Raw genomic sequence first — 27,013 nt, 5'->3', positions numbered from 1 at the left:
ATCTTGATTTTTACCAAAACTATGAGACTTTCAAAAAGGCTGCCAACATTTCCAAATCCAGCTTGTTTCATGGCAGAGGTTGAAAGCGCAAATGGAAAATTTAAGCCTTCTTGTTATCTGCTGAACGTCTTGCTCTCTCTCTCTCTCTCTCTCTCTCTCTCTCTCTCTCTCTCTCTCTCTTCCTTGTAGCCTGAATAAACCACAGACATGTCTCTACGTCACAGAAAATAGTTTTCTTATATACAAACATTGATACTAGAAATGGTTAACCTTTGAGTCTCCTTCCTTTAGTAACAATTTCCACACCAATGAGCTTTGTGGTCAGTGCTAAATGGTTGTGCTTAGATGTGGTACATTGTGTTAGCAAAAAAGATTGAATTTGCTGTTTTTCTGTCTGCCATGGCTCCGCTCAAGCTGCAAATTGACAGTTTTTAGTCACTGGCTGATTTTCTGTTAATCTCTAGTGTTAATATTGATGAAAATTCTTCTAGTTTCCCATTTTAATGGCAACCTAAAAGATAACGATGTACATGTTTGTGGTTTGTTTGCAAAATTCAGCAAAATAAGTTGCTTTATTTCCTGCCATCAGAGCATCTACAAAAAACCTCAACATCTCATCAGATAAATTACTATAAAAGTTAAGATCAGTATTGAAATGACCTTATTAGAAAGCTCAACGTTAACTGTGTTCTGTGATGATTTCCTCTTACAGATGCTTTGCTGGCGGACCTCGAGTCCACAACATCCCACATTTCCAAACACCCCCTCTTCCTGTCTGACGAGGCCGCTTACTCCATCCCTGCTTCGGATCAGAACCAGCAAGACATCTGCTCTCCATCTCAAGTCCTGCCAGAGAGTTTGAATGGACTAGATGAATCCGAGGTAACTGAAAGCAGACCGTTCGTGTCATTGTGCACAAGGCTGTTTGATTGCAGATTACTTTGGTAAAGGAAATTGCACGACTTCCCTGTTATTTAGTAAAGTAATTGCCGAATTGTTCAAACTGACTTTAAGCCTATTTTTCAGTCCTTTGGCTCAGCTCAGAAAAGTCCAAACCAACACGTCGCTCAAGAGGACCACGTTTACAGGTTAGATACATGTTTACAGGTTGATAAGCAAGGGGTTATAGTAGCTCTTTAGGCACAAAAAGCTAATACAGAGACTCTATTGTACAGGTAGACATTTCCCCCAATCATGAAGAAGCTGTTTTTAACTTTTGACAAAGCACCAAGTTAGAAACTCCACACTGCAAAAACAGATCTAAAAATAAGTAAAATGTTCTTAAAGTTAGTGTATTAATACTTGATTTGAGCAGGTAAATAAGATTATTTGCCAATTGAATGAGTATTTTGACCCCTAATATAAGACAATTAGACATCCTGCACTTGAAATAAGATGATGGAGATGAGTTGTTCCTGTTTTAAGTGCAAAAATCTTATTCCATTGGCAAATTACCTTATTTACCTGCTCAAATCAAGAACAAATGCATTAATTTTAAGAACATTTTACTTATTTTAAGTTCCGTTTTCGCAGTGCATGAAAGAAGAAAGAAATCAGGATTTTCAAAGAAGTGTAGGTGCTTAAACAATGTGCCTTTGTTGCCAACATGGCCCAGTTTCCCGAACAAGCAGAAGAACAGAGAGTCGTCGTCGTCACCGGGTGCCATGAACTCACTACTGGGCAGCAACCTGTCAGAGCTGGACCGCCTGCTGCTGGAGCTCAACGCCGTCCAGCAGAGCACCCCCGCCTTCCCCACAGAAGGTGCTTTTACAGTTTCTCTGAAGGGGCAGATATGTCACCGTTTAAATTTAGCGCTTCTGTTTTTTCTGGTTGGGTGATCTCTTTTCCTATGATGTGTTTTGTCAGTTCTCTCATGTCCTGTTTGAGGTCAAAGGCCATTTAGCTTGGTATGTGCACAAGAGATCGAATTTTTGTCTCTTTTTTTTTTTTTTTTTTTTTTTTTACAGAAGTACCTCCACCGCTGCCTTCGAGCAGCGCCATCCGCCACATCCAGGAGAATGGGTTCTCCGCTGCAGGTAAAGCTCCTCCATCTGCCCTGGAGAACCAGAAGCGCGTCGCGGCGGCTCGGGGAACAGAGGAGGCACGGCCGAGTGTGGAGAGCCTTCTGGATGAGCTGGAAAGCTCTGTGCCCACACCCATGTAAGAGGAAAGACGCACGGGCAATAATTTATCATGGTTCACGACAAAAATGAGCCAACTGGTTGATTTTTTTGTATTCTCCTGTTTTAGTCCCACAGCCTTGGTGGTCTCAGATGAGCCCAGTGATGGACATGCGGGGACCCTGTCTCCACAGCAAGCCCGAATGTCTGCGTCCTCTGCCACACGAGAGCTGGATGAACTCATGGCTTCCCTGTCTGACTTCAAAGTCCAAAGCAATGTGAGTGGGGTTCATAGGTGGGCAGACTGGCTGGTTGAGCTGTTCACACTTATTGACGGAGAGGTATTTTTAGCTTTGGGGTTCCTGGGCTTGGGTTCGTTCATGCTAATTGTATAAAATAAATGGGTTATACTGTTTGTGTGTCTTCATTTGCTCTGCTGACACGCAGGTGTAAAGTTTTACAAAGGTAGAGCTTTTCTGTTATCAGCAGTTAACTTTAAAGCCATATAAGACAGCCCTGCCTTTATTAAACTGTGCAGAGGCACAGTTACCATTCAGAGCCATGGTTATAGTCTATAGGTTTGATACCAACAAGTTTAACTTTTAGTTTGCAACAAGGGAACTCAAAGTAAGTAAAATTTTCTTGAAAGGAGTGTATTTTTCCTTAATTTGAGCAGATAAATAAGATGATTTGCCAATGGAATAAGATTTTTTGCACTTGAAATAATATGATGGAGATGAATTGTTCTTATTTTAAGTGCAGGATGTCTAATTATCTTATTTTAGGGGTAAAAATACTCATTCCATTGGCAAATGGTCTTATTTAGCTGTTCAAATCAAGGAAAAATATACTAATTTCAAGAAAATTGCACTTACTTTTAGTTCCCATTTTGCAGTGCCTCTGCTAAAACATTCACACCTCCTTGAGCTTGTTTCTACATTTTGTCAGATTGCCACTGTTCATTGTGTCATTCATGAATGGATAGAGCATGGCACAGTAGCTAACCTACAAAGACATGGCCGCCCAGGCCGTAGAGGCTAAAAACGACTCAAGATTGGGTGGATGTTCACTTTTCAACAGGACAATGACTAAATAGACAACCAGAGCTACAGTTTGTAAAGTGACCGCACTTTAAGTATGTGACCTTTGTATGTCTGAGGTCATGTGTAAAAAGGAGGTGCAGTAAACTATAAAGGCTTCAAATGCATTTTTATTTAGATTTGTGTTTGGATGCATTTTATAATTTCATAAATACCTTCTGTTCCTTGATGTTCTTTCCCTTCAACTCATTCCCTATTGTCTTGGCCTTGTTTTTCTTTCTCCATCACTGTCTGTTGTCGTTGTTTGTTCATCACCTTCGTTACGTCACTGTTCCCGACTCAGTCCGGCTCTCAGTTGTCTGTCAACCAGGAGTCTGGGGACCCTTTTTTGGGTGCTGGATCACCGGTTCCCCTGGCTGTAGCAGACCCATCTGTAACGCCTCAGGATACTACTCTCACTTTGGGCTCTGCTTCCCCTTCTTCTACACCTCTTTCATTGGAACTTCACATAGACGAGGATGGTTACTCAGTCTCTACGTCTTCATGTGGTTCAACTGTGATAATGAAATCCTCTAAGAGCCTTCAGTATTCTCAACTCCAACAGAAAGATTATGGTGGGACCGTCACGTCTGAGGTCTCACATTTAGAGAGCTTAAGTGTCTCCGGTGCTTTGAAGCCTTCAGCCCAAACTGAAGTCTGCAGTCCTGCTCATACTTTGATAACAAAAGATTTTCCATGTAATGATAATGCTACAAGGAGCTCAAGTCCAGCTGTTGTGCCCAAGAGTCCAGTTACCGAATCTAAAATCCCTAGTCTCAGCAAAGCAAAAAGCCCCAGTCCTGTCGACGTGAAATCTAAAAGCTGGGTCTCTAAAAGTCTTAGTCCGCAAGTAGTTGCAAAGAGTGAAAGCCCGGTGATAGCGCCCACTCCTCTGGAAGCAGTTCCAAGGACATCTAGTCCCACACCTGTTCCAAGACTTTCAAGTCCAGTTCCAAAAAGTGCAAGTCCACTCACCATCCCTGCCCTCTCGAGCCCCCTGTCTCTCCCGAGGAGTGCTAGTCCTGACACAGCTGGACGGAGTTCTAGTCCTGTAACTATTCCATTTCTTTCCAGTCCAGTTCCAAAGACTGCAAGTCCTCTGACTCTTCCCCATAACTCCACTACTCTAGTCTTGTCCAAGAGCTCTGGTTCTGAAACAATCCCTAGAACTTCCTCCCCGGTCACACTCCCAAGGCTTTCAGGTCCAGTAACGGTTCCTAAGAGTGAAACTTGGGCTCCTAGGAGCAGTCCCCAAGTCTTTAGAAAAACATTAACTACCTCAGGCACCAGTAGCCCCAGAGCTTCTCCAGTCTCTCTTGCTACTGTACCAATGAACACCCCATATTCCCCAGAAAACACAGGAGAGGTCTTGGACTTAGCGTGGCCATGCCGTGAACCTCTGCTGGATGACACCTTAGATAAAATCCTCGCTCCTGATTCTAGTCGCCTGACTGAGAACCAGCCTCCTGTCTGTGGTGATGAAGACAAATCCTGGGAGGAGGAAGATGGAATATACCCTGAATTTAGCAGAGAGGGAACCTTGACACCCATGACTGAGTCCAGCTGGATGGATGAGTGCTTCACCCCCTCCTCCTGTCCCGGGACGCCAGACGCAACGCTGGACCTGCCAATGCAGCAGCCTTCCGCTGTTGATCGACTGTCCGCATCTGGTCAAGTAGGCATCTCAGCTCTCCCAAAATAAGCTGCCGTCGCGAAACTGTTGAGGATTTTAGAGCTCGTGTGATTTTTTTTTTTTTTCAACAATTCTGCTACATACCCAAAAACTTTCTATCCATACGCGCGGAGAAAAAGCTTATTTTGGGTGAGCCGTTTGTTTTGGTGTTAAGGGAGTTGTGAAACGGTACAAAAATGTTAAGAGGTACCTCCTTCTCTGCCGTGTGATGCATGTGGTGTCATTCAGCAATCACAGAATGGCTGGAGGGAGAAAAATTGTTTGCAGAGAACGGCCGATGTCGAAAGCTTCGCTGAAAGGTTCTTGACGCACGTCTGCACTTGCTTTTCGTTGACGTTAGTCTGTTTATAGTGCTGCTTTTCTATCACTGATTGTTCAGATAGGAGTAGATGCTAAGAGATCCTGGTAATGCTCATGGATTTTTGAATGCTTGGAGTTTTGCTTCTTGATGTTTGGGCTTGCTTAGGCATCTGTAGAAAGTTGGAGGTGTGACTTGTTCTTGTTTTAACTAGATATGCACTGATTAGATTTGTGGTCGTCTCCCAATCAGGTGTTGAGGCGCTTATACCAATTTTAGCCGATTCTTATTTGTCTTTAAGAACTATAACATGATTTAAAGTGTTTCTTCTTTCCCTACTATGCAATCTTAAATAACAGCTGGTGTAGAGCAGTGTATCAGTATTAAAATGAAGATGAAAGGATTTTCTTTAGTGTTTCGTGTTGCCATTTAATGTGGTAACCAACAATGCAATGTAAAACGAGAAAGAAAATGAGATTCAAAGGCACTCAAGATTACAAAACTCAATTTTCATCTCACTACCAATCAATGGCTAAATACCGAATAATATTTTGCTTTGAAAAAAGCTTAAGCTGCACGTTCAGCCTTGGGTTTAACACTAACATCATTAACCTGAATTGCAGGAATCCATGGATTACTTGTCGCTCCTTATAGGAGCATCATTGGTCTGGAGTTACAGTAGTTAATGCTGAGCTCAGACCCAATGTCTGGTCTACTTCGGTGTTTTCATCTGAAGCAGAGCAGAGAAGTTGAATGCTAGGAGCCTCCAAGTAGGGAGGATACTCGCTCATTCCAGCGCAACAGCAGAACTAGCATGTGGCCACATGATGCTGACTGGCAGGAACCTGGTTGTTTCTGTGCTGACTGTGAAGTGGTCTGGCATCTGGTCGTCATCCATCTGTTTTTCAGAAGAGCAGTATTTTATTTAGCCTGCGTATATCTGTTTTTGCTATGGTCCACTGGGTCCATTACTTTTCTGCAGTTTTTACCGTGGCAAAGGCCAGCGGCCAAGTAAAAATGGTTTCATGACCTACTCTTGGGTCAGGAACCACCAGTTGACAAATATTGCTTTAGAGATTGTAGATCCTTAACTGTAAGTCCAAGATTTTTGAAAGGCTGCCAACATTTCCAAATGAAGCATCCATCTTAGAGGATGAAAACCTTAAAGGATAACACAGAGCACCATTGCTGTAGCACGCTCAGCCTCCTAGCATCTGCTGAAGTCACCTCCAGGTAATTATCCTATTTGCCAATACAGTGTAGCATCCCTATAGGATGTATTAACTGACTTTTCTTTGGCAAAGTCAGTTAATAAATAATCAAAACTGCAAAAGTATAATGTACCAAAGAAGCAAAAACTTCCTTTAGCACATTATATAAGGGATCAGAGAGATAAGTGCAGCTGGAATTGTGTAAACGGCATGCTCCATAATGAGATCTTAACTCGGTGAGCTCCAAAAAGGAGATCTAGCTCCACCATGTTCTGTATAATAAAATATATTCAAAGTGTGTGAACTTGCATTTTACATGCTAATGTAATATTTAGCCATTTGTACAGAGTCTCACGGCCATAGATCACAATACCGGATGCAAACGATGTTGCTCAAAATGATAAAAGTCACAAAGTGATGCAAGCACAGATGAGAAACAGGAATAGGTCCATTTTGCAACTGATAATGTCATCTTAATATCACCATGTTAATAATACCAGTATTATCACCATAACCACATTTTCTAATATCGCATAGTCCTAAAATACGGTTTCCTTTTAAAGAGTATCTTACATCTCTGCGGTGCCCCTGACTTGGCTTTTGAACACGCCACTTTGTATTAAAATGGCTCATTTTGAGTACGTTTTTACTGGAGTAAACCAGCTTCCACACCAAAGAGCGTTGCTGCTTGTTCGACCTGTTGGTGCCTATGAGTTGGTGCGTTCACTGATTGGGAACATCTTCTGTTCACTGATCAGCGCCGGTCAAGCTGAAAATATGGCAAGATCTCTCAGTGCATCTCTAACTTTAGCGGTCCAGCATGCCTAAACCTTGATAGTGCCGGCTGTGCTTACAATTTAAGGTTGCTGTGTTTTGGTCATCATTTTAGTCATAATCTGAAGCCAGCGCTTGAATGTTTTGCCTCTGCAATGAGATGTCCAGCACTGGTACCGCCGAGCTTGTGATGCAAAATGGGATTTACGTGGCATGATCCTGGCTTCCCACACCTCCTTATCGTCCACCCTCCAGCTCAAGTCGGTTATCCGCCGCACCAAGGAGACGTCCAACGTGCATCCGATGTACAGGGAGGCATTGCTCAGACGTAAGATGGGACCAATTATTGTGAATAAAAGCAACTCTCAAGATCGGCTCATTGAGGAGCTGCAGGGAAAGCTGGGGATCGGGCGAGTGGAGCGCAGGCGCAAGCAACAGCCGGATGATTGGCTGACGGAGGGAGTCATCGTTATGTCCAATCCGCAAAGAACACGGGAGGAAGGGATCCAGCCATCTGTGGATAAGGTAGACAGACGCCAAGGAACTGTATCAGGATCCTGTTCTGTCCAGTTGGACATTAAGCTTTGGTTTTCGGTAGCTTTAACAAGTTTGAGATCCTTTATGTTCCTGTTTTATTTTTCCATTCTATCTGCTTTCCTGTCCTTTGTCTGTTTTCCTTCCTTTTTCCTTCTTTCCACCAGATCATCATCCCTCCTGAATCACCCGCCCCCCAGAGAAAAGTCCTCCCTCCTCCGCAATCCCCCCCAGCACCCAAAAAGCCCCCGCCAGTCAACCAGACTCCCCCACCACTACCTCCTCCACCTCCGCCTCCGACACCCCCTCCTCCTCGCGAGCCTACTCCTCCGCCCCCCAAGGAGCCTACTCCTCCGCCCCCCAGGGAACCCACACCTCCACCCGTCTTGCCCCCTCCATCACCTAGCCCCCCACCCAAGCCCGTGACACCACCCCCACCCCCCAAGGTCTTTGTATCGGTGGGTTGTCAGACAGAGTACGACCCAGTCTTCCCACCAATGCAGGCATGGATCACCTCTCAGCCTTCTTTACATTTGGAGTTTGTTTTACATGTTTACATATTTATTTGGCTGCTGTGTGATTCGCGAGGCTCTGTTTTTTTTTTTACCTGAGGTCAAGCTTTGTCGGCAATCCAGCCAGTCCAGGTTAAGAGAGGCTGTGACGCGCCGAGCAGAGAGGCTGAGCCCCTTTTCTAATTCTGACATCTGACGGCGCCAAGAGCCGTGCGTTAGGAGTCGAGGGGGAGAATTTTAAGAGCTTAGGGCAAAGCACCTCAGACAGTAGCTCCCCAAAGTTCCCGTTGCACTGTGTTCTGCCGCGGTCGGGAATGGTTGGCTCGCAGCGTGACCGAAACCCAATCCGCCACATGACAGCACAGTTACCACCACATTTATAGCAGGACTTAACTCAACAGGTCCCAGGAGTTTAGATACCGGCTCATTGAAGTTAAAGACCCGTGTTTTGGCCCACTCTGCTTATATCGAAGCGTTTTAGTGGTGGATTAATACAAGCGGCTTTGAACGTGCTGCGGATTCAGGATGTTTTTAAATTACAACAGAGGTGAGGAGGTCATTTGTGTAAAAGAGAATTCGCGGAGCAGAGGTGCTATTTTCTCTCTCCGAGGAATGTGGGAGTCTTGAAGATCCAATAACCGCACCATCTGAGAAGGTCTGAGCTTGCTTACACTGCAGCAGCCAAATCCACTCACCACACATTGTTGATATCATGGAGTCATCCTAAAGGTCTGCAAAGAAAACCTAGGCTTTATCCAAATATATCTACAAATGTCAACTGCTAATAAAAAAAAGTGCCGTCACACTGCTCATAAGTAGAAAATGGTAATGTTAACATCAGTTTATTGTTATTTAAATTTTTTCAAAATAAGTATTTTGTCTGGATTTTTACCTGGTCGGTGTCAAAGTTATCAAAAACATCAATTATATTATATAATAATATAAAACCCAGACGGGGGGGGGGGGGACACTTGAAGGCAAGGCAAAGTAAGTTTATTTATAGAGCACCTTTCAGTAACAAGACGACTGAAAGTGCTGAACATCAACAAAAAGAGACTTGGAAATATTACATAGGAAAAGAAAAACATTACATTAACAAAGGAATAAGCTAAGTAAATCCTAGACTTTAGTTTCACTGGAACAAGCTTCATCGCTAATATCCAAAGCTTAACTGTTTCTATTCATACGACAACAAGCTCCCCTCACTAACCTCTGCAGGACCTTTTCGAATTTAAGACAAAAATAAAAAAAACACACAGCAGTAAAAAGTATGATTTGTTAGCTTGTCTCAGTAGTCGGGAGGGATTTAATGAATGGTGTCACGGAGTTGAGCATTCGCTAGTTTCAAGTTAGTTAAGGTGCTGGCATGGCAACTGGCAATGCTAGTAATGTATTTATCTCTTTTTTTTATTGAGGATGTACAGTTTCATGTATGCCTCTGGTTTAATGAGGTGCAAACTTTCAAAAGTGCAGATAAATAGTCTTTACCTGCAACTTGAACTATTCCTATGCACAGCAGCCATATTGGAGGCTGAACTCAAGGCTTAAGGCTTCTGCAGCTGCAATTCCTGCTGTAACTTGTTGAATTTCAGACCGGGGACATGGAAAATGTGACTTGAGAGTACAAATCAACCCGTACCATAACACAGAACTGGAAAGCTTTTAATTTTAACAAAGATTTCCCTATTTTAATGTACAATGAATTTCCATTTTCCGTTTGTGTCAGATCCAGTCACAGGGGAAGGCCTCGACCAGTGCTCCCGCAAAACCAGCCAACAAGTTGGACAACATGTTGGGGAGCCTGCAGTCAGACCTCAACAAACTCGGAGTCCAGACCAGTGCTAAGGGGGTCTGTGGTGCCTGCAAAAAACCCATCGCTGGACAGGTAACGGCAGGGAAACCTCCCAGATTGCACTCAGGCAATTTCCTCCAATACAGCAGAAAACTGAAACTCCATAACGACCAGTTTACCAGCATTGTATAAATAATTGTCCCCTGCAGCTGCACAGAGGCTAACATTTTGTAGTTGTACACACTGTTTAAACAGTAGTCCTAATAGTTATTATTTAGATCTAGAATGTTTTTGGTGTGCACATTAAAGAGCTAAATTGTTTTACTTTGTAGGTCATGTTTTTTAGCTTCTGAAGCTGCAGATCCGTTTAATTAGCGGGTGTTTTCAGGGTAGCAAAAAGCTTACATTATGCCCATTCGCTGATTTGCACAAGCACGTTGCTGTGCACAAGAGAGTAAGCTTTTAAGACACCGTCATGACGAAAAGGGATTTCCACACCGGCTTTATTTGGCCTAATTAAAGGGCTGTGCAAGACGGAGGAGGGTAAAGTGATTATTTAGCATCAAAGCCTCTCAGTCAATTAATAATTCAAGTCATATTTAGTTGACAGCTCTTGTTTGGTCGGATTAATATTAAGATATAGCTTGCATTCTCTACTTTATTAACTCGCTTGCCTCACATGTGCAAAAAACTTTGAAACCAGATCAGACATTTCTCCAAAAAGTGTCTCATTGACCTACATTGCAGTTTTTTTCTTCTTTAAAACAGTTATTTTCCTGGTCCCAGACTGTATATTTTACCTTCAAGGTTTAATCAGCAACTCAAAAAAAAAAAAAAAGAGGTGCTACTTTGAATTTTAGCATTTGAACAGACATCCGCTGCTGCTTGCAGTAATCCCACCGCCGAGCCGCCGCTGCAGGCCTTTTTTCTCTTGCCGAGCGTGCTCATCATGTTTTAATGCACCGTGTCTCCCCACACCAGGTGGTGACCGCCATGGGCAGAACATGGCACCCGGAGCACTTTGTGTGCACCCACTGCCAGGAAGAGATAGGCTCCAGGAACTTCTTTGAGCGCGACGGGCAGCCTTACTGCGAGAAAGACTACCACAGCCTGTTCTCACCGCGATGCCACTACTGTAACGGACCCATCCTGGACGTTAGTAATGCGCACATCCAACCATCCGCACACACTCACACACACACGTGCATATACAGCGAACAAGCACATAATGATACTTACTTATTCATAGGCTAATGGACTTAGGTCTTAGGTGGAAAAACCAGTAAAGGGTGGAAGTTGCTTGTCTTTCTAGTAAGGAACACGGCGTCCTGGAGACAGCTGAAATGAGGTCACCTCAACAAAATATTATTAAGCAGTTTAGTAGGAAGAAATTAACATTGCTCTATTTGAGTGGGTCAGTAACTCGCCTGTTGGTTGGGCTTTAGCTTTTTCACATCACAATCAGACTTCAGTGTACTTTACTTAGATTTTATTTGATAGATCAACAGGGAACGGAGCAAATGTGTGAAGTGAAATTAAGGTGTAAGGTTGTTTTGTTTTTTTTATCCACAAATATCTGACCTTTTTGGCCTGAAAACCCCCCAAAGGGAGGCGTCTTAATCAGATGTCCAAACCATCTCTGCTCCTTTTGAGCAGCCCTTCAGGATAACAGAGCTCCTCGCCGCATCTCTAAGCTCATTCCATTCACTTGGATCTGGGATGTCGTTCTTTCGGTCATGATGAGGGTCGGAACATGGACAGGCTGGTAAATCAGCAGTTTTGCCTTTCCACACATTCAATTATTCGCCAATTGTTTTTTTTTTTTTTTTGCAAAATGGTTCATGCCCAGTCAGATTGGATTGAGAGCATGCTTTGATCTGCTCCAAACTCTTCATTGGTCAGCTCTGTAGTGTGGCTGAATGTGCCGGGGGGGTGGGGGGTTATCCTGCTGGTCTAGAGTGTGTTGGATGTTGTGTTCGGGGTCATGGACAGTTTTATTTTTTTCTCCCTCCGCTCAAAGCGTTTTGCATGTGGGCTAAAAAATTACATTTTAGTCTTATCCAATTAGAGCATCTTCTTCCAGACGTCTGCTGGAAAACTGCAAAAGGGACTTCTTGTGGCATTTTTCCAACATAGTCTTTCTTCTTGGCATTGTTAAATGAGACATCAGTGAGATGTGTATGGGTTGTAGCTGTCCTGTCGACAGATTCTCACACCTGAGCTATGGATGTCTGCAGCTTCTCCAGAGTTACCTTGGACCTCTCAGCTTTAAATACTTACTCCTTTACGTCACTTTAGTGGGACGCCCAAAGCTTAGTGGATTTGCAGTGCTCTGTGATATGTTAAAAGTTTGAGACATTGCTTTACAACTTAATTTTTCTACATTTAGAAGCTGTCTGGTGTGTTTCCTGGGCTTCGTGGAGCTCTGTTTGACTCTATTTCCTGAGGAGTTGACCTTTTTGGGGTGTCAGATTAAAAGGGAGCTGAATACAAATGCTTATCAGAATATTTTTCTAAAAATAAATTTAAAGCTCTATAACCTGTTTCATCCACTTCACCAATACTCACTACTTTGTGCTGGTCTATGACATAATATCCAAATAAATTACACTGAATTTCCCGGTTGAAACATGAAATAATATAAAAAGTTTTAGGGAAGTCATTTTTTGTTTTTGTTTTGTTCAGTCGACAATCGTATGCTATGGAGTTGTTCCTTTTGGTAACAAGTAAACATGTTAAACGTTTTACATGAGAAGGTCACTAGTGTTCCCAGAGTTTTCCACTAACTTCACCAGCACTGATACTGACAGACATGTTCCTCTTTTGTCTCACTTGTCAGCACTCAGTCTTATCATCATGGTGACACACTCCCTTTGGGTGCTTTTCTTCAGTCACTGCTCACACACACACACACACACACACACACACACACACACACACACACACACACACACACACACACACACACACACAATGCCAGTGGCATTTGCAGTGGATGGTGGACTTTAGCCTGCAGGGAGCCCAACACGAGTCAGCGCCCAGGCTTCCTAGCTGCTCCTCATGCGCTGTGTGACTTCCACATTTAATGCGTCTCTCGCCTCCATGGAACGCCACGGAGATTTTTCACAAGGGTGAATAAAAAAAAGGTTACGTCTAATATGTCTTTACTGTTATCGATTTTAAAATGTTAGGAACAGAAGCTACACACCGCGCTCTCTTGCGCCTCCTGGTGGCAGAAGTGTAAATCCCCTTTATCTCTGCGATGAGGAACACCCTGGCGTATAGTTAGTAATAGTCTCTCTGCTGCAGAGATTCTGCATTTAAGAACGTTAAGTTTTTCTCTCTCAACATCTAAGCTGTGCTTTGAGCTGTAAGCTGCCCAGAGATGCAGTCAAGACTGAGAAACATGTAGCCAGTCTTAGGTTTGTGAGCTTTTTCTGCCCTCTCCTGGCCTCAGGTTTCTCCTATCATTACCTACAAGCATGCTCCTCTATTTAACCGTTGTCTTTAAGACAAATCACTTTTCCTCTTGTTTAAACTGTTAGAGACCGCAGAGAGTGAACGTTTCTTCTGCTTCTCTGATTTTGCAGAAAGTAGTGACAGCTTTGGACAAGACCTGGCATCCGGAGCACTTCTTCTGTGCTCAGTGCGGATCCTTTTTTGGACCAGAAGGTAGGAGCCTCGCCCACTGGCAGTCATTAGTATTAAAGGGTTGGGTTTCACCCCGTTTGTGTTGCTGCTGCTGTTTTAGGTTTCCATGAAAAGGATGGGAAGGCATTCTGCAGAAAGGACTACTTTGACACCTTTGCTCCTAAATGTGGCGGCTGCTCCCGGGCCATCCTGGAGAACTACATCTCTGCCCTCAACTCACTCTGGCACCCCGAGTGCTTCGTCTGCAGGGTGAGCGGCGTTTCACAACGTCACAAAAATCTGAGACGTGTTATTGGGATTTTGTGTGTCAGACCAACACAAAATAGTGCTTAACTGTGCCCACATTGCAAAAATGGAACTAAAAATAAGTAAAAAATTTCTTGAAATGAGTGTATTTTTCCTTGATTTGAGCAGGTAGAAAAGACTATTTGCCAATAGAATGAGATTTTTGCACTTAAAATAGGAACAATCCGTCTCTAAAATTACATTAGTTATCCTGCACTTGAAATAAGACAATGGAGATGAATTGTTCCTATTTTAAGTGCAAAAATCTTATTCCATTGGCAAATAGTCTTATTTACCTGCTCTAATCAAGGAAAATTACAATAATTTCAAGAAAACTTCACTTACTTTTAGTTCTGTTTTTGCAGTGCAAAAGGTTAGCCAAGACACGTATGAGCCACAGAAAACACACGAGCCCAAAATGTAAATGTATTTAAGTGATAACGCACCATTCAGGGGAGTTTGCAACCAAAGCGCGCGCGGCAGCCTCAGTCATCCGCTCTGTTTTGCAGGAGTGCTTCACGCCGTTCATAAACGGCAGCTTCTTCGACCACGACGGCCAGCCGTACTGCGAGTCCCACTACCACGAGCGCCGCGGCTCGCTGTGCTCCGGCTGCCAGAAACCCATCACCGGCCGCTGCATCACGGCCATGGGCAAGAAGTTCCACCCGGAGCACTTCGTGTGCGCCTTCTGCCTCAAGCAGCTCAACAAGGGCACGTTCAAGGAGCAGAACGACAAGCCGTACTGCCACGGCTGCTTCATCAAACTCTTCAGTTAGGCCGCGCGTCCGCTGGATGTGCGACGAGCGCGATTGGGAATGCACAAGGGGGATTAATGCGCGCCCTCGTGTCTGCGTGCAGCTCTCAGATTATTATTATTTTTTTTTTAAACCCATTATATCAGCGGTAGCGATGTTTGTACACTGAAAGGGACTTTCTCTGGATTTGCCACCTTTTTACACTTTTACAAAAGACCTTTTAACGGAGCCCAAAGAGATTTTTATTTGGAGTTTTTGTCCCTGTGTGTGTGTGGCAGGAACAAGAATTAAACGTTACTTCATCCTCGCTCGTGTGCAGAACGAATGTTTTTGATTTGCAGAGCCTTGTCCCCGTTTAGCAGGGCGAGGCCTGCGCTGTCCGTTCTCAGCAGATCTGAGGCGGATCGCACGGACCGCCGACAGGAAATAGAAATCCCTTTTAAATTGCTAGCAGTGTTTTGATGAGCAGTGTTTGGACACTGGTTGTAAAAGATGTATTTTTCTAACTTTGGACACTTCTGAGATGCCATTTGAAATAACTTAAAACCACTTTTTTTGATATGTAAATGTGCACAGACACGCACCCTGTTCGCTTCTCTAACTCAGAGCGGTTTGATCTCTTCGACTTCAAATCTCGCATCCAAACCACCTTTTAAATGTCTTTCATATGTCGCCGTCAATTAGTTCTCACTTTTCTACAGATTTCGTATGAAAACAAGTATTTTTCATTCTCGGCACACATTTATTTCACTTTCATTTTTACAAGGGTCGCACAGATCAGGCTCTTCCGGGTCGGTACTGAAAATGGACAGCAGATTCTCTGATGGGGGTAGAAAATGAAGCAGTTACAAGATTATCTACGTGTGTGTATCAAAGCACATGTTTCTAACTATAGATAGTGGAAGGAAATAAGTGCACAACTCTGAAGAGAGAGGGGGAAAAAGAAAAAAACATAGATACACTAATCAGTTGGTGCAGAGACCAGAATCAGTCAATTTTCCTTTTATTGGCTCTGATTGGTGATCGGCTTACGTACCAAAAAAAAATCTAAAGGAGTTTCCTGTTAATTAAAGACATCTAAACCAAAAACTGTACTTAAACTAACTCCTACTATATTCAGAGCATAAATGTGTAATATACCAGCACATACCTTAATGAACTTTATCCAAGATCAGTTTTGGGGGACATATGCTTTGGTTCACATCAATACGGATAATGTTGCTATTCCTTCATTTTGGGTAAGATTCAAAATGGCTACTACTATCAAACGACCTGCAGCATGTTCTTCTTCTTTTATGCGTTATAGCCCTCAGGAAAAAAAAAATCAGAAATGACAAATCAGACTTCAAAGAACATAAACATAAAATCGGGAAATCCCGTACATATCCCTAACATTTACCCGTTTTTTTTTTTTTCTTAACTCAAAAGAAAAAGCGCTGAAGAACATTTTGATAATTATGCATTCATGGGTGGAAAATGATTTATCGCTTATCGTGTTTCATGGATAGGATATAAAATCCTATTTGTCAACGTTTGACCTGCTGATCATGGAACCGACCAACGTTGGACGATCAGTCGGTGCATCCTTCTCAACTTTGTTTCAACTTGACTCCAGCGACGTGTGTCGTGTCATTTACATTTATAATGAGCTTATAAAACTTTTAGTTTTTGCATCTACTTAAAAAGAAATCTTACTGTATGTTAAATGGTCAGATTTGTTTTAAACTACAGGTACATTTCACGAGGAAAAACAGTTTAAAATGCTTTAAAAAATCGATCTTTCAGTGCTATAATTGCAGTAATTGAACTAAAGAGCTATATTTTTTAACTATTTTCAGCATTTCACAGTTGCCGCCGTCGCCATTGATTTTACCGCTGTTTTAAACGCATCTATAAAAACGTTAGGGGTTGTGCGTTTTGATCCGAAGCATGCTCACTTTTTTTTTTTTTTTTTTAAACTTGGGAGTTTTAAAAGCACCAGCTGCCAGTTGCTGTTACAATCACCTACATTTCTACTCCTGTAACCCATTTCGATCAAAATGTGTGTTTGTTTGTTTGTTTGTTTTTAGAGGAGTTAAAGGTTCACCCTGGTATGCAAAGAGCTGGCTCTGTTAGCATGTAGCCAGCCGTAATGACAGTCGGTCTCATTCCTTCAACACAACAGCGCCTTTTAATTTTGTAGCGTGCAGAAAGTTAATACGCCGACTCCACATTTAGCTTGATTTAAAGTGTTTTACTTGTGCCAAATGTGTCAATGCAATAATGTCTCAGACACTGTGGAGCTCCCAAGCCTTTCCTGTGATTTTCTTCTTCTTCTTCTTCTTCCTCTGAGCTGAACTGTGGGAGTCGTGCTGCGTTTTAACCCAGCTATACACTGTACCAGACTAGCCGTGCAGAACCTTGCTGTAGCTGAGCACACGCTGTAGCGCTCACCTGTAGCTGACTGGAGTGTGACGGATGTGGAGAAAAACACTCGTGTTGTATCCGCCTTACTTTGTTTTGTTGTTTTTGCTTCTGTTGGAGAACTCATACGAGGAGAGCAAACCCTTTTTACTTTTTGACGCACCTATGTGAACTCTGCTTTGGAAACGGAGTCGCGTCTATGTAGCGTTTGGCTACTTGAATTTTCTCATGAGCTGTACATCTGTGTGGGTGAGGTGCAAGCCTTTGTGGGTCCTGATTGGTGAACCTCTGCAAATAAAAGAGATAAAAGATCTATTTCTGCCGTCCTTTCATCGCATATGCACTTTTTTTTGCTTTTTAAGCAATATTTGACCTTTCATTACTGCTGGGGTGCACTCGGTGAGTATGTTGTGGTTGCATGTAGTCTAGGTTCATTTGATTTAAATTAGTTTATTCACATGTGCCTTTTAAACAAAATAGGTTCAGACTTTGGCCGCATCATATTTCCTCAGGTTATCCCTCCCCCCACGCCTCTGCACTTCATCCTTGCTGAAATACTCCAGAGGAATCTCACACTCTCGCTGGTGGCTCCTTGCAGGGTTCCCACAGCTGTCATTCCAGATGTCCACGCTTTCCCAGACTCACCTCTGCCTCAGGACTAAAACCTGAGGCCTTCACCGGCCATCTGGACCATCTTAGATCAGCTCGCTTTTAAAATCTGTAACTCTTGCACTTGTCAAATAAGGAATAAAGTACCCTAGGCAAAAAGCACAATTTTTTGAACCGTGGCACTTTTTTTATTAAACTATTTTTTTAAGGTAGCAGTTTCAGTGCTTTGTTTGGCATTTTAAAACCCAGTTTAAGAAACACGTGTTCAGTGATGGCGTGGAGACCAAAAGGATAGTAAAAAGTTTCCTGTTTGATTTTTAAAGGCGTTTGCATTCAGTCTGCGGGTGAAAAAAAACCATCATACTTATACAGTAGTTAGACTTTTTCATTTAGAAAAAAGTCTGGAAAATTAGACATTGTAAAATACTTAATTTTCCTTTTTTCCCCATTCATATCCAGAGGTGGAAATGTTTGAATTAAATTCCATACAGCTCAAAATAATCTATTATAATCATCTTCTGGACCTGTCCAGGTCTTCCCGGCCTAAAGGCCACTGGTGATAGGATTCTACTTATTTTACTAAATAGAGTTTACTAAACTAACACTCATCTTTTGAGAGATGCCTGCATCATTTTACTATTAGAAACAAACCTGCTAGTTGAATAAAAAATAAATGTTATGTGGTTTAAAAAGGGCCTAAGCTATCTTAAAGATTTTCTTTATCAGAAACAAGTTTGCCTCTTATGCTCTGCTGTCTAAACATAATCTTCCTACTTATCTCTTCTTTTTTTTCCCCCCTTTTACTTTAGGTTCCTACAAGTTAGGCCTTATATTTAAAATACACCAGGCAGTAATTTAATTGATGAGCACAAATCATTTAAGCCAACTAAAAAAGGAGCAACTTCAGCCTCATTGAGCTTTATTTCCCATCTCCGTTTCCCTGCTCTTCCTGCTGTTAAATTAGCCTGGAAGCAAGATTTGGGAATTACAATCAGTGACACAGTCTGGGCTAAAGTAAAAAAAAAAAAAAAAAAAAATTAAATTCTTCCTTCAATTGTTCAAGACGCTCCTTCGTCCAACTTAAAGTTGTCCACAGAGTGCATTTACATAAATCCAAAGCATCTACCCGAAAGTGGATCCAACATGTGCTGGATGTAAATTTGAGGAAGTCACATTGATACACGTGTTCTGGCTAGGGCAGGGAAACCATATCATTTATATCGAGACGGTCTATGTTGCGCGATAATTCTTTTATGTATTCCACTAGGTTATCTTTCAGCCGTTTTTGACAACTTTCACCGACCGTAATGGGCCGTAGGATAAATAAGGAGTGAGACTCACGAAGTGGGCTAAAGACTTCAGAGGATTCAGAGAAGCCTTTTTTATAATTTATGAAAAGAAAAACATATCTAGATAAATGCCCTAGTTCTAGCTATGTGGTAACATACAAGCGTTTTGGGGAGGTGCATACAGTTCAAATCCTTCTGAATCCACACACTTTGCTTTTTGGGGTCGTCCTTAAAGGGTCCCACACCTGCTGCTGTGGGACACAAGGATTCATTGCTTTTTCAACTTTGTCAGCCACGCCGGCTGATCCTTCTGAAAGTGGAGAGCTGCTGCCTCACCCACAACCAGTATCTCGCTGGGTTAGTGTGATGTGAAATAAAAAAAATAAAAAAATGTTTTAAGTTCAATCAACCTAACACAGGTTTAGAAATAGATGGTTTTAAACTAAACTTGCTGATGCGGTATTATATAGTTATATAACTGTTAAAAGTTTTGTCATTGCAAAAACCTCCAATAAAATATACTAAACAAAAACCAAAGAGTCTGGATCAGCGCCCAATCAGAAAATGATCCAGAACGCGCAAAGCTGCAATGGAACGGTTAAATCAAAGCATTTCTGTGTGCTGCAGTGGCCTACGCCTACTCTGACTGAGAATCTTGTTTTAAGAATGTTGTTCAGAGACTCTCCATCTAATTTAACTGAGCCACTTTACAAAGAAGAATGGATTAAAAAGACAAAAGCAAATGTCCGTATCACTTCCACCTCTTAAGTCAATCAACAGTTTGTTTTACTGATGGCATGACGCTGACTTTATTGTAAGATGTACAATCTTGATTAGGTTGGTATTGTTCCAGCACCATGCGATGCGACGCCACCGTCGATCTCGCTGGCTGACCCACGCTTAGAAGTAGAAATGAGGACCTTACAAATAATCTTTAGCATCCTTTGACTTATTCTAAGTTAAAGTAGCCTTCTGGCGATAGCTTGTCGTCCTCGCGCTTCACTATTGCTATGCACCTCTCACAGGTGTGCCAGCAGAACCAACACGACCTAATAAAGTTCCCACCTGAGATTTTCAAAATAAATGTCCCAAATAATGCATAAAAATATGCATAATGCAAAGGTAAATACATTAACTAAAATTATGGCAGTAAAAGTCTTTAGATGTGGAACAGTGTTGGAGGCCAAACCCCAGAAGACCTGCAGCAGTAATTCCAGACAAAGGCGAGGCTGGGGTGGCTACACTTGCTTCACTTTTTTGCTTAAAAAAAAACAACACAAATGCATGAAGTAAAACAGGAAGTCATTTATTACCAGAACTGCTAGTATAAATATAGTGTGTGACGTACAGTTGTTCCAACCCAGAAGATTTTTAGGGTACTAATCTTCAAACATCAGAAAAAGGATCGCTTTTGGTTCCACTTTGCGTTCAATAAAGGTCGTTATGTACATTACACAAATAAAGGTAAATGGAATTATTGTTGTCGTAAATATGAATATACATTTTCAAAAAATAAATGATTAGCCCAGCTTTAAGCGCAGTAAAATGTAGAACTGTTATAAACTTTTTACATCTATATTTCACATATAAAAAAATACCAAATGTGTGTGTTTCTGCCCTTCTCATACTCAGAAATACTGTGCTGTTCTTCCTGTTGATTTAAAAAAAAAAATCTTAGTTTTTTGTCGTTTACGCTGATCGGAAGTAAACAATTATACAAAGACAAAAAAAATCGTCGGGTGCATTTTGTGTAAATCAATTAGTTTGGTTTGTCACACTTTAAAATGAACAGATTTCCATATTTTACTTTTTTTTTTTTTTTAAAGCAACAGAAACCACAACTTCACCCCATTATTCAAATTTAGCTAAATAGCTTCAATAAATAACACATTCCAGCAGGAGGTCGCTTGTAGTCGTTTTGGCTTAATAATCTGGGGGGTCGTAATGTTTTTTTTTTTTTTTTATGAAAAGCCAACAAACCAGGGATCAGAACCAAACGGCAACAAAGTGCATCGCAAACTTTCCTGACAATAACGAACAACAGATTTAAATCACACATAGAAGTTAAGCAACTAATTTAACCATGTGATCATTTAAATCCACGTTTAAAGCGCTTGGTGTGAAGGGGTCAGGGGTCAGGGCCCACATCAGGTGGAGACATAAACAGCAACACCCTTCTGACTGGCCACGCGCATCACGGGCAGCTCAGGGGTCCAGTGACGTCACTAACTGCACTTGAGTGGAAAGTCTTTGGCAGAAGGTGCAGAACTTAAAGGACCCCTTTAAGTTCTGCAGACACCTGATAATGAACTCGTCAGGTGACCCGAAACACCTGTCTGCTGGGGCCAAGGCCGCATGTCTATGGCGCCTCGCTGCAGAGGGGTCCGGTGCCTTCACTGCGCCTGAGGAACACACGGACACAACATCGGGTCACTGGAGCGGGCAGAGGCGGACACGCGCAGTCTGTTTTTCGTCAGAGCCTGAAGCTGTGCGGCGAGACGGGAAGGATGCTGCGCGCCGTCCAGGATCTCCAGGCGCTCCAGGTCCTGAAGCCGCTGCAGCTGCAGGAAGTCTCTCTCCGCGGCGCTCTGGCGCCGGAGCTTCAGGCTCCTGAGCTTCGGGAAGAGCTCCGGGAGCCGCGCCACGTCCGCCTCCAGCCGCGAAGGCCAGGGGTCCAGGTGGAGGTGGAGGAGGTCGGGCAGCTGCGCCGACACGGCCGACGCGTCGTCCGGAGACAGCGACGTGCCGCGCAGCGTCAGGCTGCGCACCGTGGCCGGGATGGAGGCGACGTACGCGCCGACGGGGGGCCCTCTGGTGACGGCCAGCGCCGACAGCCCGGGGAGGTCCAGCAGCCAGGTGTTCAGGAGGAACGCCAGGTGGGAGCTTCCCGACGGCATCCGCTGATACTCCTCCCCGGAGACAACGGACAGGCCGCTCAGGTGAGGCACCGTCTTCATGGCGTTCACGGGGAAGAAGTGATCGGAGCGCTGGATGAGTTCCAGCGTGGACAAGGAGGAGGAGGAGATGCGCGCGTCGACGGGCCTCCTGGGCGCGCAGACGCACGCGCGCTTAGTGGACAGGGAGAGGTGCTGCAGCTTGGGCAGGGAGGAGAGGAGGCTCTCCATCATCCTGACGGGCTCTACCGCGTGGCCGGAGTTATGGCAGGTCAGAGACGTCAGGTTCCGCAGGTGGGAGAGGAAGGGGAGGAAGCTGGATTTGATGGGGAACGTGACCTCGCACAGACTCAGGTGCGTGAGCTGCTCGAGGCGGGGCCGCCTGGAGGCGTCTATCACCACGTCGCTGTTTCTCACGGCCAGACGCTGCAGGCGGGCAAAGTCTGCGCTGAAGAGCAGGTCCTCCATGCCGCTTTGCTCCACGGCCAACGCGGAGACGTCGGGCAGCTCCAGGGAGAGCCGCTTCCAGTCCTTGGCTTTGGTGCTCCTCATCACCACGCTGGCGACTTTCCGCCGACGAAGAGACTCCCAGAACCTCCGGGTGTAGACGCCGCTTCTGAACGTCAGGACCGCGGTCCAGCCTCTCCAGAGAGACCAGTGGTCGACGAGCTTCCTGAAGTACTTGCAGCAAGCTCGGAGGCTGAGTTTGTCCGGCACGGACAGATACCCGAAGACGTGGGTCCAAACCTCCGCGGGTAGGGGGGGAGGAGGCAGCGCCATGCTTATGGACGGACCTGGACCAGGTCAGTTCGTTTACAGTCAGGGATAAAAGTAAAACTCACTTCTGGCACCGCGCTGGTTAGTCGAAGTTGACACGGAAGTAGCCGCGAACCATGTCGGGTGACTGCTATGAAAACGAACCAATCAATGGCCAGCAGCATCAGTCTAGTACGACGACTCCGACGCCATATTGTGAGTGGCGTTTTTCATGAACCCTGCACTAGAGCTCCCAAATGTCCAGTTTTATTGTTATTATTGGTGGTAGTAATAGTAGTCAAACCTATGTTGCACGACCGGTCTTACCAGCGTTTGCATCTTTGTTAGCTTATTTATATTTTATTAGTGTTTTTTTTTCTTCCTTTTTGTCTGTGTCTTTATATTGAGTTGTCAACCCATATCATTGGTCGTGTGGTATTTTACGGCGCTTTATAAAACAGAATTGGAAGATGAATCTGTAAAGTAAATGTTTGGTCATTATAACGGGAATTAGATTACATTTTAGATAGTTTGCAGGTTTTCCTGGGTAAAATTGTGTAAGTTAAATCAAATTATGTTAGGAATTTTGTCCTTACTAAAAAGAGAATATATTTCTGAATTAAAACAATAATTTCTTTAATATCGACATTTCTTAATTTAGCACTCAGAATATGGCGGAATTGCTGACGTATCATTGTTACGCTGTAACGCAGCCAATGAGGCATCCACTCCTGCCCCTTAACCCTGCTGTGATTGGTCAGTTCTACTCAATATAACATCTCGCGGCCCGTCCTCTTCCTCTTTCTTTCACGCGACTCTATCGCGAGGTAAGTCCCTCATGGCGGTTGCGTAAAATAACGAAACAGAACGATATAAAACTGATTTTGTATGTCGCTGAAGATTCATATTGAATACATAAACATGTTCGCCGCATAACTGAACCCATTTATCACTCTTCCGGTGGCTGTAGAATGGATTTTTATTTAGCGTGGCCTTCCAGGCTGTAGCTAGCCTCTCGTTAGCCGGCTAACGTTAGCTGTGGGCCACATGTCTGCCAGGTTCTCACATTCGTTTGTCGTCTGGTTCTCACAGATCGTTTTCATTACGTCCTGTTCCTTCTTCGCAGATTACACCTTGTCTTTAAACCGGCTTTTCAGCGATCCCTGGAAGCACATCCAAGATGCCCAGGGAAGACAGGGCCACGTGGAAGTCCAACTACTTTCTGAAAATCATCGTAAGTCCGATTTAATGCGCGCGCTCAGTTTAGGAGTGTTGTCCCGTTCCCGCTCGCGATGAAATGTTTTGACCTGCAGTGGTCTGTTGCAGCAACTCTTGGATGACTACCCAAAATGTTTCATCGTGGGGGCAGACAACGTGGGCTCCAAGCAGATGCAGACCATCCGTCTGTCGCTGCGTGGGAAAGCCGTGGTGCTGATGGGTAAAAACACCATGATGCGCAAAGCCATTCGAGGTCACCTGGAGAACAACCCCGCTCTGGAGAAGTGAGTCGATTTTTTTTATTTTTTTTTATGTATGCATTTCGTTCAGATCAAGCAGGATATCTACTGTACAGCTGGTGCGGTGCTGTACTGTCGTTCCCCCTGCTTACAGTAACATGTCTCCAGCTATCCCTGTCTGTCTACTTCCCCCGACTGCTAGGGACGCACGGTCTCAGACACTGAAGTGTGTTTCTGTGTTGTGTAACCAGTTCTAATCTCGCATCTGTATAATGTCAGATCGCTACGTTTCACAGGCTCCTGCCCCACATTAAGGGCAATGTGGGCTTTGTCTTCACCAAGGAGGATCTGACCGAGATCCGGGACTTGTTGCTGGCAAATAAGGTAAAGGCGTCTATTTGTGGGCTTGTTGGGAAGTAAACTTTTAAACAGAGCTAAGGCTCAGTATGTAGGAGTCACACTGTGCTGATGTTAAATAGGATTGGAATATATTAAGGATTCCTGAACATGTGGCGAAAATGGAGGGTCAAAAATTCTTGTGAGTTAATTAAAATGACATGTACATTTCTAGGGTTTTCAGAGCAGGCAGCATCACATTATGAGATATTAATTTATCAATTTCCACCAGTCTGTTCATTTATTGATCCACTGCTCACATGGCAATTCACGTTTTTGTAGGCCTGGACAATATAGAAAAGAAAGCACATCGATAAAATAGAAGTTGTATTGATCTATATCAATAATTATCAACAAATTCAAAGTGTATGCTTAAGTGCAGCGCTGGCCGTTTTAATGTTGCTTAAAAACACTGAATTCAAACTCAACCCTTGATTCAACCAACATTTTAGCAAATCCACAAGTAAAAAAAGGGGGAGGGGGCTCTCTGAACTCATTGAAGGGGGCGGAGCTTGGTTCCTGGGTCTGCGTTGTGATTGGTTGGAGGACATAATTACTTAATATTGACCTTCTGTTATTCCATTGAACTTTTTATTAACTTTTTTTTTAGTCATTGATATACGTCTATCAATTGATATTTGTTTTTATTGAGTTATTGTCCAGCTCTGTTTTTGTCTACCTGTCAACTTGACTGTTAGCTGTTGAGTTTTTGCAGATTTAACATTTAATGTCTGACAACTCTTATCAACTGTCAATTAGAAATTTTACAACCTGAATATGTGCTTTAAAAGACTAAAATGCTTTAAAGTTTGAGTAGCTGGATCAAATAAAAAGTTCAGGATCTGACTGGTCTCAAGAGGACAGCACGGTGGCTTACCTTTGACCACTCTTGCTGTCAGCAAAATATATATTACAGTATTTATGAATTAATATTTGTTTTATTGGTTAGTTCATATCTGCAACAAATGTTCCTATCTCAACCGTACTAAAGTGCAGGATAAGTTACAATGCAGCCTGTGCGGTACTGTGTTGTCGTTCCCCCTGCAAACAGTAACCTGTTTCCTCGCTATCCCTGTTTGTCACTTCCCATTGACTGTCAGGGACGTAAGGTTTCAGACACTCCAGACGCTTAGTGTCAACTAAGTTTTAAGATGCATTTTAATATTTGATTATAGCAGAAAGCTAAAAAGTTTGTTTCGCTATAGGTGCCTGCAGCTGCCCGTGCTGGAGCCATCGCCCCTTGTGATGTGACGGTGCCAGCCCAGAATACTGGACTGGGCCCAGAGAAGACCTCTTTCTTCCAGGCTCTGGGTATCACCACCAAGATCTCCAGAGGAACCATTGAAATCTTGGTGAGTTGGAAAACTGACACAAGGTTGTTGGTGCTCTGCCGATGCTCGTCAGGTTGGCCATGTCCACTAACTTTTCTTTTTTTACTCTGTGTTAGAGTGATGTCGGCCTAATCAAGACTGGCGACAAGGTTGGTGCCAGCGAAGCCACGCTGCTCAACATGTTGAACATCTCACCCTTCTCCTTTGGACTCATCATCCAGCAAGTGTATGACAATGGCAGTGTTTACAGTCCTGAGGTGCTTGACATCACAGAGGCTGCCCTGCAAGCAAGGTTCTTGGAGGTGAGGGAAGAAGTTGATTTCAACAAGACTTTTTTTTTTTTCTCCCTTATTTTTGGATATCTCTAAACCGTGAAGGTTACTGATTAAACGTTTCTAACTCTTGTAGGGTGTGAGGAACATCGCCAGCGTGTGCCTGGAGATCGGCTATCCCACTCTGGCTTCTCTCCCTCACTCAATCATCAATGGCTACAAGAAAGTCCTGGCTGTTGCTGTGGAAACAGATTACTCCTTCCCCCTGGCAGAAAAGGTGTGCATATTCATTCTTGCACTTAACTGTAGGATAGGTTGTAATGTTGCTGGTTTAGAGCTTACATAGTCCATCAGTGTGCAATAAGGGCCATCTGTTCCTATAACCGTGACCAGTCAGGGTTTACTTGGTTTTAGACAGCAGTGGTTGGAAATGACTTGAGCTGTAAAGGTAACACTGCACTCTTCTTCTGTCCCCATCCCTCAGGTCAAAGCTTACCTGGCTGATCCAACTGCTTTTGCTGCTGTCGCAGCACCTGCTGCTGTTGCAGAAACCGCAGCTGCTGCTCCAGCTGCAAAGGAGGAGGTTAAGGAGGAGTCTGAGGAATCAGATGACGACATGGGCTTTGGTCTGTTCGACTAAAACAAATACAGCGAACAGAATCTTTGAATCAAAAAAAAAAGACCGTGATTCAATAAAGTTTCTAAAAACCAATGTTCTGTGTTAATTTTGTGAAAGCAGGTAACCATGAGCAGGAATATGAATTACTGGGCACAACATAGAGAGGCCTTAGTTACTGATGGTGGATCCACTCTTGTGGGTCTTGGTATCTAGTGTGCCATGTTGTCTGACAGTTAAAAAAAAAGTTTATTCCGGAAATAAATTAACCGGAGCTGACGTCGGT

The 27,013-nt window shown here is 43.5% G+C and overlaps 2 protein-coding genes across 5 annotated transcripts in view; both read left to right on the top strand.

Moving 5' to 3' along the window:
• Nucleotides 1-17,419, top strand: part of pxna (paxillin a) — a 44,524-nt gene extending 27,105 nt beyond the window's left edge. For 2 of the 4 annotated variants that reach the window (XM_021320548.2, XM_021320549.2), the window contains exons 2-14: nucleotides 713-882; nucleotides 1,027-1,088; nucleotides 1,616-1,761; nucleotides 1,968-2,160; nucleotides 2,251-2,398; nucleotides 3,504-4,874; nucleotides 7,431-7,700; nucleotides 7,877-8,212; nucleotides 9,948-10,106; nucleotides 10,995-11,168; nucleotides 13,604-13,685; nucleotides 13,765-13,913; nucleotides 14,459-17,419. In XM_021320548.2, the coding sequence (XP_021176223.2) occupies nucleotides 713-882; nucleotides 1,027-1,088; nucleotides 1,616-1,761; nucleotides 1,968-2,160; nucleotides 2,251-2,398; nucleotides 3,504-4,874; nucleotides 7,431-7,700; nucleotides 7,877-8,212; nucleotides 9,948-10,106; nucleotides 10,995-11,168; nucleotides 13,604-13,685; nucleotides 13,765-13,913; nucleotides 14,459-14,725 (3,527 nt within the window). In that variant the 3' untranslated portion in view covers nucleotides 14,726-17,419. Of the gene's footprint in view, nucleotides 1-712; nucleotides 883-1,026; nucleotides 1,089-1,615; nucleotides 1,762-1,967; nucleotides 2,161-2,250; nucleotides 2,399-3,503; nucleotides 4,875-7,430; nucleotides 8,213-9,947; nucleotides 10,107-10,994; nucleotides 11,169-13,603; nucleotides 13,686-13,764; nucleotides 13,914-14,458 lie in introns of those variants that run through there. The other 2 variants (XM_012870695.3, XM_036124637.1) reach the window with 2 other exon arrangements.
• A 5,936-nt stretch (nucleotides 17,420-23,355) lies between these two features.
• rplp0 (ribosomal protein, large, P0) lies at nucleotides 23,356-26,823 on the top strand. Its single transcript, XM_012870698.3, has 8 exons — nucleotides 23,356-23,482; nucleotides 23,782-23,889; nucleotides 23,982-24,157; nucleotides 24,409-24,496; nucleotides 25,714-25,860; nucleotides 25,956-26,141; nucleotides 26,248-26,388; nucleotides 26,596-26,823. The coding sequence occupies exons 2-8, from the start codon at nucleotides 23,836-23,838 to the stop codon at nucleotides 26,749-26,751; spliced, it is 948 nt and encodes a 315-aa protein (XP_012726152.1). The 5' UTR covers nucleotides 23,356-23,482; nucleotides 23,782-23,835; the 3' UTR covers nucleotides 26,752-26,823.
• The last annotated feature ends 190 nt before the right edge of the window (nucleotides 26,824-27,013 follow it).

Source organism: Fundulus heteroclitus, chromosome 20 (assembly GCF_011125445.2).
Source record: "Fundulus heteroclitus isolate FHET01 chromosome 20, MU-UCD_Fhet_4.1, whole genome shotgun sequence".
Lineage (NCBI taxonomy): Eukaryota > Metazoa > Chordata > Actinopteri > Cyprinodontiformes > Fundulidae > Fundulus > Fundulus heteroclitus.
The sequence above is the reverse complement of the archived record's forward strand: the minus strand, read 5'-3'. Positions and strand labels throughout refer to the sequence as shown.